Source organism: Lacerta agilis, chromosome 3 (assembly GCF_009819535.1).
Source record: "Lacerta agilis isolate rLacAgi1 chromosome 3, rLacAgi1.pri, whole genome shotgun sequence".
NCBI classification, from domain to species: domain Eukaryota; kingdom Metazoa; phylum Chordata; class Lepidosauria; order Squamata; family Lacertidae; genus Lacerta; species Lacerta agilis.
This window is the reverse complement of record NC_046314.1, coordinates 87,776,730-87,792,173: the sequence shown is the minus strand read 5'-3', so window position 1 is coordinate 87,792,173 and position 15,444 is coordinate 87,776,730. Positions and strand designations below refer to the sequence as shown.

Here is a 15,444-nt window from a genome sequence, read left to right as displayed (position 1 = left end):
ATACCATCTGAAGAAGTGTGCATGCACACGAAAGCTCATACCAGTTGGTCTCTAAGGTGCTACTGGAAAGAATTTTCGATTTTGTTTTCACCTGCTGACAGTTAAGGTAGATTTCAATTATGATAAGGTGGGATCCCTGAATGATTACTACTGCTGCCATCATAATATTAGCTTACCTACACTTAAGGCTGGTAGGGGATGCGGTTTTGAACTCTATCATAAAGAGAGGAGCATAAAATTGTAAACTGTACCTCCCATACCTCCTTATCAATCAGGAGGTTTATTTGTGCACAGCATCTATGAAGTCAGCACAAGACCCAAAATTCCATCCAATGGAATTTCTCTCAAATTCTAATTTTTCATTAATTTTCCGTCAGCCACATTGGATGCAGTAATAATAATTCTTATTATTAATACTGTACAAGATACAATATGTCATGGTGCCCAGACAAAGAAAGCCCACAAGGCTCTGGGAAAAGAAATAAGACTGTGGTGGTTTTCAAACGCCGGACTTCTGAGGCAGGTGTCTAGGGGCTGCAGAGAGGGGATCTAGTAGCAGGTGTGTGTAAATGAGAAAATATTTTTTTTTAACATTTAATGTTAGCTTTTATAATGTTTCATGTCAATTAACACTCCTAGGATTCACATTTTCCTCCCTATCTCCATGCACCAAGGCTCCATGCATGGTATAGTTTTTCTGTCTAGTATGCTTAAGTGACAGATATTAAAGTTACTATATACACACATGTACTAATATGAAACCAGCAGTATAATGAGAATGCTCAAGTTTTTTATACACTTTGTACAACATTAAGATCCATGCTGAGTCAGAAGAAACATCTAACTAGTCCAGTAACCTGCTTTCCACAGCAGCCAACCAGATTCTTCAAAGAAGCCCACAACCAAGCTGTGAGAAGGCAATTGCTCTCCCATATAACAGCTTAAACTCCCCAGAAATATAGCCAACTTGTGGAAGTAAAGTTGCCTTTCGCAAACTTCAAGCCATCAACCCACAGCCCTCTGTCATGGCAAGTTGCCTTTGAAACTGGGGAAACTGTGATACTGTATGGGTGGCAGCTGTTCAAAGTTGTTTGTGTTTTTTATAAAACAAGTTAACAATTCAACAGAGCAAAAACAAATAAATTTTGAAAGCCCGATACTGTAGTACAATGTTTACTCAGCCTAGGGATGCAATCCTAAATACGCTTCATAGGCATAAGGCACAGACGAACAGAATGTGACTTACTGCCAAGTAAACAGTCACTGGATTGCACTACAACTAGCTCTTCGGATCCTGACCTTTGACATGCAATACCCAAAAGGCTAAACTTGCTCCATCCAGTTGTTTCAGGCTTCTATTTTTAACTAGAAGCAAAAGCAACCCCACCCCAAAAAATAATACTAACTACCATTCAGAGTTGTGGAATGAACTACAGTATACATGAGGGAATTGAGCTGCATTTTTGCATCCCACTGTTTATATTTGGATGGAGTCTAAATATCTAAACTGCCAAGTTTCATTAGTTGTAGAATCTACCATGGTCTGGAAGGGATGCCATTCCACATGTTAAAACTTTGTGTATGTGTGTGTAGCTATAGAGTGTGTGTGTTTTCTTCATGTGTGTGTGTATCCAGCCCTCCTCCCACTAGGCATTTTAATCATGACATTTTATTATAACTACTTGCATCTAAAAAATATTAGCAGTGCTTTTTGAGTTACTGGCTGCATTGGCAGGTCACAACAAACTAGTTAATGGTCTACTGTGAACCTGCAAATGGCTCCTAATTCACTCACCACCAAGTGTGTGGGAGAAACAAATGGCAATCCCTAGTTTAGCACTACAGTATGTCCAAACTGTGGGTTGTGGTTATTTCAGTGCAAACAAACTGCTGGGTGAAGCCATGGTTTGTTCTTGGCCATTGCTGGCATGCAGCCCCAAGAATGTTGCTCTTGAACTCTCAGACTGAGAAAGGTTCCCCAACATTGAGCAAGGGCAGGATCCAAGCAGGAATAGTATCTGCACCCACAGTTAAATATAGTTCACCATGATATGGCAATGAGACCACTAGGTCCTCACCATTATTTAAACTTTGAGGCATTTTAGATTTCAAAAATTTAACAATTGTGGTATGTAAAAAATAAAGCTAAATAGAGATAGCTTTCTAAGAGAATGTATCATAACAGAGTTGGTTTGAAAACAACCTCCCCCTTAAACTAAGGCTATTTATAGCCTATGAACTATTTTCTCTATGCAAGCTTCTCTTCCCACAAGTTCTGCTGGTTGGAATTCTTGACATCCATTGCATCTTGAGAGAAACTAACTATAGTTTCTCTCTCTTCTGCTATCCAATGCCTGGGTATTATAACTGTAGAACACATTCTTTCACATCTGAGGTTCACTTCCTGGCATTTCCAGTTAAAGAATAAACTGGGCTGGGAAAAAGGTTCTGCCTGAGCTCCGGAAAAAGCTGTTACTAGCCAGAAAAGACAATATTGGACTTTTCTGATGCAGTGTAAGACAACTGTGTGTGCACATATGTTGATACCATTTGGTTATGGAACAAGGGAGATACTGGAATTATAAGTGTGACACTCAAGTTTTAAATTCCTTTTTTACTTGTAACATGCAAATAATAAATGCTATTCATAAAGTATAAGGAGTTTCCATCAACCATTACTAATATGTGTCACCTAAGGAACAAAATTCAAATATACCACAAAATACTACTGGTGCATTGATATACATAAGGATCTGTACACAGGGGTGCACACTCTTGAGCACTGTAGACATATCCCAATGCAGTAATATGACCAAAGTGTATAGACCTATATGCTTAATGCTGAGATCCAGTCACAGAAACTACTGGGCACATACAGACTATGGCATATTGTTCCCAGCAGGTGACCTATGCCTGCAAGTCTGGTTCTGCAAACAGAACTAGATTATTTCTAAACACAGAATTGTGTGCAAATGGTACTGGTATATATGCCTAGTAGCCTTTATGGTACTCCGTAAACACATTTTTGGGCTTCTCTGGTTGCAGAATCCATATCAAAACACCTTAGCAGACTAAAATCTGTATTTTTAAAGTTAGACATCAAAACTTGAAGGAAAGATCTTAAATCATTTTTGCAAGCAGGGTAATATTAAGCATACAAAGCAGGAGTTTTGGAAATGGAAATGACACAGGTCCATGTTTTAGATTGGACATTATTTCCCAAAATGTTCTATGTTTAGAAATAATCTAGTTCTTCATGATATTTTATTTCAATAATGGAAGCCAAAACTAAGAATCTTAACAGAAGCTTGAGTATACATTTCTTGAGAGTCTTACCTCAGCTCTTTTCAGCATCTCCCATTTATTTAATATTTTCATGGCAAATACCTTATCTGCATTTTTCAATTTTACTACTGCAACCTGAAAAGATAAAATTAGTTTTTAATATATATGTACAGTATGTTCATAATACACCAAGACATTTCCAGTGCAGTTCATTTTCACACAATCTTACTGCAAATAATGGTTGCATAACTTCAAATTTTACTGAAGAAATTTGGACCAAGAGATGTTTAGATTTCACATACGCTGCAGTACCAAGCACTTAATGACATAACCACAGATTGAGTATATTACGATTTTACTGTTTTAGGCCAGCAGATTCTATGAAGTAAATAAGAAACCAACAACTCAGAGGGAGCAGATCATGTACCGGTAGTACAAAGCCCTGATAGAAACATTATGCCAAATATGATGAACTCTGATGCTAAAATGTGCCCTTTCAGACTTGAAATGCAAGACGGACCTGTTTTTTAAAGGCTCCTTTGCATACAAAGTTCTCTATATGTAAGCAGATTAGCATATCTGAGGTAGGCTGAAAGACACTAAAACCCTATCTCTAATGTTTATTTATTAATTACATTTATTAAATACCCAATAGCTATCACTCTCGAGGCATCATACAAAGTGGAAAGGGGATTAAAACAACAGCAATTATGATATAGGATCCAACAATTACAAAAAAATAGCAGCAACAAATTTAAAATGCAAGGAAAGCAAAAACGTATTTAAAAACTACAGGAAACAGACAAATTATAACAGGAAATTATAAAAGCAGCAGATTTTTGCCTGCCTGGGGAGTGTATTTCATAGACACAGAAGCATCACTGAGATAATTTAATACATTAAGAAGTGACCTCTTCGCACCTGCATAATGAAACGGGATACATAATTCTATTGTCTCAGTTATCATCTCAATATGCATAATAAAAAAGAAAGACCTTAAATATGTTACCTGGGTAACCACTGCATCATGGCTCCTTCTTGTGCCATTGGGGTGACAGCAGAAGCCCGGGGGCCTGTGAGAGGAGTCCATGCTGTGGCTTGTTCCTATGCCAACACTGCTCCAGTTTCTAGAACAAGTCACAACATGGACCCCTCCCATATATAGCCAGAGGTTTCTGGTGTGACCTTCATGGTGTGAGGAACCACCACACTGAAGCAGTTCCCAGGCCATGAATGCAAGGCTGGTTCTAAATAAGTCTTCCCTAACCCACAAGACGGGACCCTGTGAACACCAAATTCCTGATTCTATAACACTTACTTTTATGTTATATCTGTTTTTATGACACTTTTTAAGGTTTGATGCTGCTTAAAGATTTTTAAATTTTATGTTGTTCAGAAAAGCTGTTAATAAATTAAATAAATTGAATTCTATTAAACTTGTGGAAAACATAAAATGGGAACTCAAAATCTAATCAGAGCTTGTCACATAGCAGTAGGAGTACGCCACACCCAAAATGAAAATACTCAGTGATGAATGCATTTTAAATAGTCACATTCCATACTACCATCACTCAGAAAGGAAACTCCCAATCAATTCAAAAAATATTAACAATTATTTTTGTTTCTACCTGTTTACACATTGGTACTCTGTGACAAAGATTTGTATCTGATTTTTCCTTTTGGGCTATCGACAAAAATAAAATAAGGTTGAACCTTGCCCTCTTGTATTTCTATCTATAAACTTCCATTCTTGGTGTGAGCCAATGAATTTGTGAGACAAATGCTGCAGCAGATGACAGCTTGTGGAAAGAAGTGTCAAACAAGTCTCTTTCATGAGCCCAAGCAAAGTCTCAAGCTAATACACCATGCTGAATTCTTATAAAAGTATAAAGCAGGAAACATGAAAACTTGGATGGAATAGTTATTAGTTCCCAGAATTGCTATGGTATAATAATCAAGTCTGACCTCTTCCACAATCCTACACTTGTAAAAATAAAATAGAATCCAGGAATATATAAAAATGAAGGGACAGAAGAAAACGTTTAATTTAAACTTTGTTTTGAAAATGTTTGTGCCTACCACTAGTAATAGTTAAATGTACTTCTCATATAATATACTTAGTACAGATTTTATAAGACTTCTTTTTCTTAAGTGTTTTACTGATCAGAACTAAAGTGTTCTTATCTAAAAATCTAAAAGCTTCTCTAGAAGTCATCATAGCACTTTATTAGGGCACAGTTAAGGTGAAAGTAATCCTCAGAAGAAGATTGTTTTCTTTTCATAGTTTATGTTATGCCACAGTTAAACATAATGTTGGTTGTACATGAATTTTCCCAGTTTACTGTTTTGTGTACATCAGTTTATTTTCACACCACTTTGTATTCTGGAGTAATCTGCAAAAAACAATAACATTTAAACACATATTTTATATCAATGTATGTGATAAAATGTATGTTACATTGTGAAAGACCTGCTGGACTAGTTAAACTGACAACAGGCCCTGCAAACTTTCTTAACTTAAACCATTTTGGAGGCAATACTAAACTGACACTCTCAGGCTGCATGAAATTTGGTTCAGAATTAACAATGAATTTGACTTAGGAAGCAAGAGCTGGCTATGGTACTGTGCGCTCTTCCCCTAACCTCTCTCCTCCTAAACACAAATACACTCTGTGATCCTGCCAACTAACCAGAGATCACTCTTAATCCAGTGTTTGAACTCAGAATGTGAAACTGGTTTTAAATCCTGTTTTTAAAAATTAACAACGGTGAACTTATTTCTACCTCTTCCTTCCTTTGTAAATTCATTAACTAGCTAACCCACCTCTTATTTTACTCCCAAACTGGGAGGCACAAGAGGGCTGTGGAAATTTGCAAGCTTTCTGGTCCGGCCAGGCAATGGTCCAATCCATACCTTCCTCTTATTTTCTCTCAAAAGTATGGAGCTATGTCTGGCAAGCAGACAAGGCAGATTATAAGTGAGCAAAATCCTTGGTGAAATCCAAGTTCAAATTAAAGTTCTTTATACATGAGATTCAAGATAAAGCAAGCAAGAAAAACAGGAGGTTGTTTTAAAATGAAAATAAACTGCATTTTATAACTAGCTCTTATACTTGAAACAGATACTAAAGTTAGTTTTAATAAGTTACATATGAACTGTAAGATACTTCAGCATGCCAATCACAAGCAAGCAGGCAAAGCTTCCCAAAGTAAAACAAAGAAAAGGGTATTTCTGAAAACGGTCTAGTTTTATTTTGTGTTCTAGGGGGCCAATGACAAAAAAGAGGGAAGCAAGTGACCAATCAGACAGGGTGCAATGCTCTTCAGGTTTCGCTAGTGATGTCAGGTTTCCAGAAAATTTAAATTGGAACATTTTCAGTTTGCATCAGAAAATTGTCTTATTGCTTAGAGAACAGCCAATTTTGCAAGTTTATTTACTTATGCATTTAGTGAACAAAGCTAAAAACTTTGAAACTATCAAGCTTGCCTAATAATTATTTGCATCAATTCATTAGTAGTAATGAGTTTATGAAAAGGAAAGATTTCTGTGGAAAAATAAAGCACTGGAATGTTTTCTCCCTTCTTCCTGAAAACATTTTTATTGTAATTGTAACAGTTTTTTTTATTTCAACAGTGCTGTGGCTTTATGGGAACCTAAAAGGCATCAGGCAAATGGCAACATGGGTAAACAAAGAAAGAAAACAAGCAGAAATGAGAATGACAATGGAAATGCAATTCAAAATAGTCTGACTTAAATCCAATTTTATAGTGCAAGGATAAAACCCTTCTTGTTCTAAAAGTGGTTTAAAGTTAGAATGTCCTAATATGTCAGAATGGACTGATTCAAATCACCAAAAATAATAATTAAATATTTAGACTTAATCAAGTTTTTCTGCATTTTCAGAAAAAGAAAGTACATACGAAATGGTTAATTAAAAAGCATACTGATATGCAACTAAATAAAACATTAGAACCACAATCCAAAATGTCTGGTTATGCAACCCACATGCCTTTTATATTACACACATTCTGCTTATAGACAACGGAGGACAAGTGGGAAATTAATAAACTTCTGTTTGCCTCTATGTACATTTAGCATGATAATTGCTAAGATCACGTACTTAGAAACAAGGAACACAATACAGTATGAGATAAGAGAGCTGGGTTGTTGGCTAAAGACCCATAACTTTCCAGAAACAAGAGTAGTTATTATTGGACAAAATATCTTATTTTTTTCTTGCCCAGGGTTTAATTAAATGTGCCTGCCAAGATGGTTACAAATTGGGGTTTTTCAGGGAAGTAGAGAATATAAATTTCAAGTACATAAAATCTAGTGGGACCCAATGGGCAGAATTATTTTCATTGCAGGTGCTATGGGAACATATTCTTATGCTCACTTCTCCAAACACAAATCGATTCTCATTTCTGGCCAAAATTCTTGGAAAGCTAAAGAAATCTGCTGAGGGATAAATCATACTGGCTAGGATCTTCTGCATCTCCCTTCCATCAATCTACTCTCAAGTGCTGGCAGAAGATTTTAAATAATTATACTTTAAAGGGTAAGAGACCACTTTAAATTCTATACACGAAATCAGATGAGGGGGTGGGAATTGCCCAATACTGACTTGTATTATGAAGCATTCCAATTCCGCCAACTTTGTTTCATGATGTTAAAATATTGTAAACATCGGACCACACTGTAGCAGGTACTGCTGAACCAAGGTCCACACCTTTTCGGAATGAGAACATGGCAGTACTACAAAAAATCACTTTACTCTCAACACCCTTCAAACAAGGGAAGTGTCTCCCATCTGCTCATTATTTCAAGTTTAGAGATTTTTATAAGAATAATATACCGGTCACCCAGGAACAGCTCTGGGTGGACCTGAGACGCTTGGGTCTGGGCCTCACAAGGTTTGAGGCCATTTTGCTAATAGAGGGCAATCTGGGAAAGGATTGTTGGCTAATATATATAGGGCACTGTCAGACACTGCAGAGGGGCCCCTAACAGAAATGAAAAGTACTTGGGAAAAGGAGCTTGGAAATAAGACTGAGGATAGGAGATATACCGTAGATACAATATAGAATAGATGATATAGATATAGATAGATTTCACAACCTTCAAAAGCTCTCTAACCAGCAGTTAAACAACAATGAGAAACAAAATCAAAGTGACAATTACTGTAAATTATTTCATCCTTTCCCTGAAAAAGTCTGGCCACTGATTTATTAAATCTGAAAATTTAATATTTTTAAGTGTATTTTTCCTCCATGAGCAGCCTGCTGAAAATGCTTGGTATGTGCTGATATAAACATTTTGGTTTTAGTCTGAAAGGAGAAAGAAGCCAAAATCCTTCTTCCAACTGTTTTCCATATTTCCCACAAACAGTAATGCTGCCTGGCTTGCTGTCAAACTGTTTCTGCCTCTTCACAAGGTTTGGTCTCTCATGTACTTGTACATCAACACACTGCCGTTCCTTCTTCAATTATTTTAATGGATGCAGCTATCTGGAGAAAAAAAAATCTGCTAACAGATTCCTACTGCTTCTTGGATAAGCAATGGTTTAAAAAGAAAGACACTGGAAGTAGTAGGAATGTTAGTCATTTTGTGTTCATTTGGCTTTTAAGGGCAGCACACATATGAATTTCATAAAATCAAAGAATTGTAGAGTTGGAAGGGACCCAGAGGGTCATCTAGTCCAACATTCAGATTCGCATAAATAATCCACATCTTGGAATAAAGTGACACTGAGATGAAACAGCCACACCCAATTCTTCAGTCTAAATTAAGAAAAGCCTGGACTCCTTGTAGTATACCCCAGGGATTTCCCCTGTAAACTATCCCAAGTTATGCAGACTGAAGGTCTGATACCAAGGAACTGTAATCAACTCCTCTCGTCTTGCAGTCTCTTGCTCCAGCAAGAAGCCTTTGCAAAGCAGAGGGATTTCATGTAAACCACCATCTCATCCCTCAATGACACCCCTCCTCCTCTCCACCCTGCCCCACATCTGCAAGAAGATCTTGATTTGGTCTGGAAGACTACTTGAAAAGCCTGTATTGGCTTAAGGTTCCCTGTACTACATAGAGCTCAGGATCATCCTGCCTAAGGGTTAGAAATTATCAGCAGATATAATACTCTCCTGTGAAATGGTACTATTCTCTTTCACACACTTTCCAAAAAGGAATATTAGAGTTCAATTTTGCAATAGACTAGATTTCAGTGACAACTGAAATTATCCGTAATAATTGGTTAAACCTTGTCCAAAGCCTTCAGAGTATAGAGACAGAACATTTCATCCAGAAGCAGGCATGCTCAGTCTGGTTCATTTACTTTATGATGGAAATGTTATCTGTACTAACAAGTCCAACACAAAAGGGCCGTTAGGGTTCGAACAAATGCCACATCTCATTGAAACACATCACAATTTTTATATTTTGTGAAGTACTTCTTTTGTCTGCCCTGACTCTACTTCCAATCAAGCTCTAAAAAAATGAGAAAGAACAAAACCTTTATCTCTATGTATTCTCTCTGATGTTTCTATAAACTTTTATTATGTATTATTTCTAAGACAAACAAAAAAGGCCAAAAAACATGGACTTGCATCATATGGAGGGTGTTCCAACTTCATGAAGGTTTTGTTTGTTCTTTCTGTACCTTTTCCTGCTCAAGGATATCCTTTCTGAGATGAGGCAACCAGAACTGTACACAGTATTTTCAACACAGCCATACCATATATATCTTTTAGGGTACTTGTTAGCCCCCCTCCCCCTTTCTTAATCCCAAACATGGGATTTTGGTTGTTCACAGATGCTGCACACTGAGTTGACATTTTAATGGAACTATTAATCATTACAGCTAGGTAGCCGTGTTGGTCTGCCGTAGTTGAAACAAAATAAAATTTTTTAAAAATTCCTTCTAGTAGCACCTTAGAGACCAACTAAGTTTGTTATTGGTATGAGCTTTGGTGTACATGCACGTATCTGAAGAAGTGTGCATGCACACAAAAGCTCATACCAATAACAAACTTAGTTGGTCTCTAAGGTGCTACTGGAAGGATTTTTTAAAAAAAATTATTTTATTAATCATCAACATACTGAAATTTTAGTGTTGAATGGGTACTACCAAACCAGTGAAACACCAGCTCAGACTGAGCCTGCTCCCCTAAAAGGAAGTGGCAGTAATGCCAAAGAACTTGCTAGCAGCAACAGCAGAAGTACCAGTTGCCACAGGAACCCAGGCCAGCAGAGCTGTACCAACCAGGTTGCAGGGAGCCAAACAAAGTGCCACTGCAATGGCAATGGCGCAGTGTCTGAGTCCAGAACAGAATGATGCTTCATGGGAGCATGTGCAGCTTTCACTGACCTACTTCTAGCAAAGAGACCAATGTTAGCCTCAAGAGACAAAGACTGAATAGGGAACATCTCCCCCCCCCCCCAACACACACACACATAGAAGGCAGGAGGAGGGTGCTGGCGGGAATCCTGCAACGAATGAGCAGGAAGCTGAAGGAATTGCAGAGACCAGAACAAGGACTTAGCCACCCTAGGTAACCTTCTCAGTCTGCCTCATGGGAACCTCACAGTTCACACCTACTTCCAAATTATTTCTGCAAGTAGCACCAGTGTTAATCTAGAACAGGGTGGTCCAACCCATGGCCCACAGGCCACCTGCGGCCCATGAGGCCTTTTTCGGCAGCCCTTAGCAAGCAAAAAACATATTGAGACCTTAAAAATTGGTGGTTTTCTTGTGCGTGTTCTGGTACTTCCGGGTTCGGCGGGTTCGTAACCCATGACGAACGCAACACGCAGCGTTCGTAACACGAGGTACGGCTGTACTGTGACCATATAGTGATAACTTTAGAAAGATTGTACAAAATGTTCAGCCCACAAATCCTTAAATATGCAAAGCAAACAAACAAAGTGACATTAGTAATAAGGTCCTAATGCCCCTACAAAAATTAAGTGCAGAAAACCAACAAACTGTGGAATGAAAAGGAATTAAAAATTGAATTCAAGTGCCCAAACAGTGCATACAATGCATTTCCACATCAAAAAAGCTTAGAAGTATATCCTGTGATTTAGCTGTTCGTATGATGCTTCCACAGGCCTATCCAACATCTGAATAACTCTTACCTCCCCAAAGGCTCCTCGGCCAATCACCTTCAAGATTTCAAAGTCTTCTTTATGTAGTCGCATCTGTTTCACTTTAGACGTGAAAGGCTTGGCTGGAACAAAGTAAAATATCAATCATTTTAGGCAGAGTAACAATATTAATATATTAAAAACTTGTACACAACTAACATTTAAGAATGAGTGCTGTAACCCATTATCTACTAAAAACTAATCAAAATGATCAGGATTTGACAACATGTACACAGTAGAGATCATTCCAAATACATACAGCAAGCATTTGCAATTTACATATTACAGTCTGCAGAAATATTTGAAGTTAAAATCTTATTGAGCTTTTTTGGGGGGGGGACTAAGTTGCTGAGCCCCCCCTTTTTTGGCCAAAGTTTTCTGAGCTTTTTTGCAAAATCACAAATAAATTAGACGTTTTTGAGCTTTTTTTTTTTTTTTTAGGAAAATCAGCAAAAACAACACTGCTGACATCAGTTGCCATACGTTCCCAGACATTTGGCTGATTTCTGGCCGGATACTGCTTTCGATTGTGGTATTCCAGCTGTGCCTAGGAAATTCTAGACATATGGCACCCTTAAGCTAGAAGGTTGTTCATCTATCCAGATCAAAATGGGAGCAATCTACAATTATTTAAAGTTTAAAATTAAATAAATAGGATTGGGAAATACTATCATGCATTTCCATATTGTAGCTATTTGATACCTTCAAGAGCTATGCAAAAGAATAGACTTTGGAAAAGAATTGTGGTTTGTCATGTGGGGATTGTGGAAAGCTTCACCTGTCAATTTTTTCTCTTTTTTCCAGTTCTCCTTTTCTCTGGTCATTCTACAGAACTCACAAAACACAAAGGCTGAGAAAATAGAACTGACAGTCTAAAGCAAAATGGATAGTCTGTGATAAATTGTCATGGGATAGAAGAGGTAACTCATTATAAACACATTTCAGCTATAACCTAAGAGGAGTCCAACTTGGAGGGTTGTGGGTAGAGCCCTTCATACTAGTTATGTTGTCCACTGAACTCAAAATTTCCCCACCACCTCACAGCCATTTGAACACTAGAGGAAAGAGCCATAGCTCAGTGGTGGTGTGTCTGCTTTGCATGCAAAGAAGCCCAGGCTCAATCCCTGCCATCTCCAGGTCGGACTGGGAATGTTCCCCACATGGAAGCCGCTGCCTATCAGTGGAAGCAATAATCAACTAGACAGACTAGTTGTCTGACTCAGTATGAGACAGCTTCCTATGTAGGATTTTGAGAACCCAGAAATGCTCCTGCAAGTTATCTTTGTGCCAAGATTTTATTTAAACACTCCAGAAATTAAGCACCTGAGCAATTTAAGCACCTTGTGGGCTGTGGTAGAGCCATAAATTTATAATTATTATCTGCTTTGCATCCAAAAGGTCCCATCTTCAGTATCTGCATATAGGTTTGGAATAGGCTCATATCTGAAACCCTTGAGTTGCTGCAATTGTCGACACTACTGACCAAGATGGGATCATAGTCTAAGTGTAAGGCAGCTTCCTACATTCTTAAGAAATAGGGTGTGAGAAAAAGTATACTTTCAAGGAAAATGTACATATCAAAAATATAGGCGTCAATCTGAATTTATGATGCAAGTTTCTTAATTTTGATATTTTAGACTACTCCTCTAACCCCCTGATCTCTTATTTGTCTCTCTGATGCCTATTCCCCTTCCCTCTCTTTATTTGATATTAGATTCATGTCTCTACTTCTCCTTAGATTTAATCAAGTAATTGACAATCTAATCTACATACTGCTTGTATAATGTTTCTTTTCTTTTTTAAAAAACTGCAAAAAAAATTCATTCTAAACTTTGGTTTGTTGTTTGGCTATTAATTCCTCCTTATATGAATGGTCTACCATGACCCTTAGCTAACGATCTCAAACACGTGCTGGTGGAGTGTACATTCATGTGCATTTGCAGGCGAGGTCATGCATTAACAAGAAGCTGTCGTGGGAATACTGGAATACTTGAAAAATAAGCACTAGTAAAAGTAGTTGGAGGGGGAGTAACTTTTAAATTATGCCTGTGCTACATCTGATGATTTATGATATCACTACATCTTTAATAATGTTTAGAATACATTTCATGACTACGAAAATAGTTAAGGAACTATGTGACCATAGGGTTCCATAAAGGCAGATAGTGCAAGAATAATTAATTCCCTGGGCCATTTATTTTTGAACTGTTCTAACTTGAGAGGTCAATTTGCTGTATCATCAACATCATCATAATTTCTCTGCTATGTAAACATCTGCAGTCTTTGCAGCAGCAAAATCATTAAGAAAAAAACTCAGTGGCCAAACTATGAAGATGTTCTCTCACAGCAGTTTCATTGCTTGGTCAGTGAAGAGGTCTGAGCAAGCAGCTACTGCTTACTGGATAAAAACACAAGAATTCTGCTAGGTCAGACCAAGGATCAACCTAGCACAACATCACACTTCTAATATTAACTATGCAGATACTTTTAAGAATCCCACAAACAGATCGTGAAAGCAACAGTCCTTGTCATTTTGCTTCCTTTATCACCACTGAACATCAACAAAGCTTCTATCATGTCACCTCTTGCTCACCTTTTCTTTGAATCAAAAAGTCCAAATGCAACCTTTCATTACATCTGGCAAACTGGAATCTTGTGCAGACGAAACAAGCAGAAGAGCACAACATTGACCTCTACCTCTAATGAAGTTTGCTGCCCTGCCACAGAAGAGTACCAATCATTGCCCACCCAGTTTAAAATTAAACTAAGAGCATTTAATGTTCCTGATGTTGGGAAAAGATCCTGATGTTGGGAAAGATGGAGGGCAGAAAGAGAAGGGGACGACAGAGGATGAGATGGTTGGACAGTGTTCTCGAAGCAACTGGTATGAGTTTGGCCAAACTGCAGGAGGCAGTGGAGGATAGGCGTGCCTGGCGTGCTCTGGTCCATGGCGTCATGAAGAGTCGGACACGACTGAACGACTGAACAACAACAACAAGAAGGAGCATTTATAAAGTGAATCTACTTCCTAATATAAGAGTATTTAACCAAATCCTATGGACTGACTAACAAATTAACTTTTCAATCAAAATGGGTGTTGTACAGGCTACTACAGAGGATGTTGACATGGGACTCCATCTTATCAAGTGCACACACATTAGGCTACTGCGTCCCACAAAACCAGCAGGACTTAGAATTCTGGCTCTCCGTGACTGATTCTGGAAGATCAGAAGGGCAGTGCTATAGAGCTTACTCGCTCTGGAAATATGATGTGGGAGGATCAGAACTAGGGGAAACAGAACAGACAAGCAGGGTTTAGGTAAACATAGAATTCGGACTAAAAATTCTTAGTGCATACAGAAGGCTTAGCTTACAGAAGGGATGGAACAGAAAAAAATACCACAAACACGGAGACCAAGAACCACAAGATGAGATGCAATTAAGAAAAACTCCAGTCATGTGCTGTTGACCAGCCTGTCAGCAATCTCTTTCTACTTAGAGGAGGAAGGACTATAGTTCAATGTTCCGGCACATGCTTTGCATGCAGATGTGCACAGGTTCCATTCCTGACATCTTAAAAATGATCAGATAGAAGGTGTCAGAAAAGATATCCGCGGAAAGCTTCAAAGAGTTGCTGGCAGTTAGAGTAGACTAGACAGAAAAATGATCTGACCTTTTAAGGTAGATTCCTGTGTTCCTTTTACAGGGCAGAGAGAGTCAAGAATAGCCAGGTGAGCCCAGTTTGTGCTTAACTGTCAGTCAAAAACACAGGAAGGAGGACTGGTTTCTGTCATATAGTGGAACATACATCAAACCCATTCATGACTGCACTCTGGACAAAACACACTGAAAAGTGTGCCTTGCAAAAAGTAATTCATAGTGGGAAAGTGGCCAAATAAAAATGGCCCTCAGGCTCTTCTGATTTGGACTCCGAAGCCAACACAGCAAGGCATGATACTGTTACACAGGAAATCTACAAAATACTGCTGCAGTGTAGATGGATGATGGCAGCAATG

General features: G+C 38.1%; 1 protein-coding gene across 1 annotated transcript in view; it reads right to left on the bottom strand.

The window, feature by feature from the left end:
* The window catches only part of CDC42BPA (CDC42 binding protein kinase alpha), a 150,449-nt gene that overhangs the window by 99,263 nt on the left and 35,742 nt on the right, over positions 1–15,444 (bottom strand). The window contains 2 exon segments of the mRNA XM_033144641.1: positions 3,337–3,420; positions 11,420–11,511. Of these exon segments, the coding sequence (XP_033000532.1) occupies positions 3,337–3,420; positions 11,420–11,511 (176 nt within the window).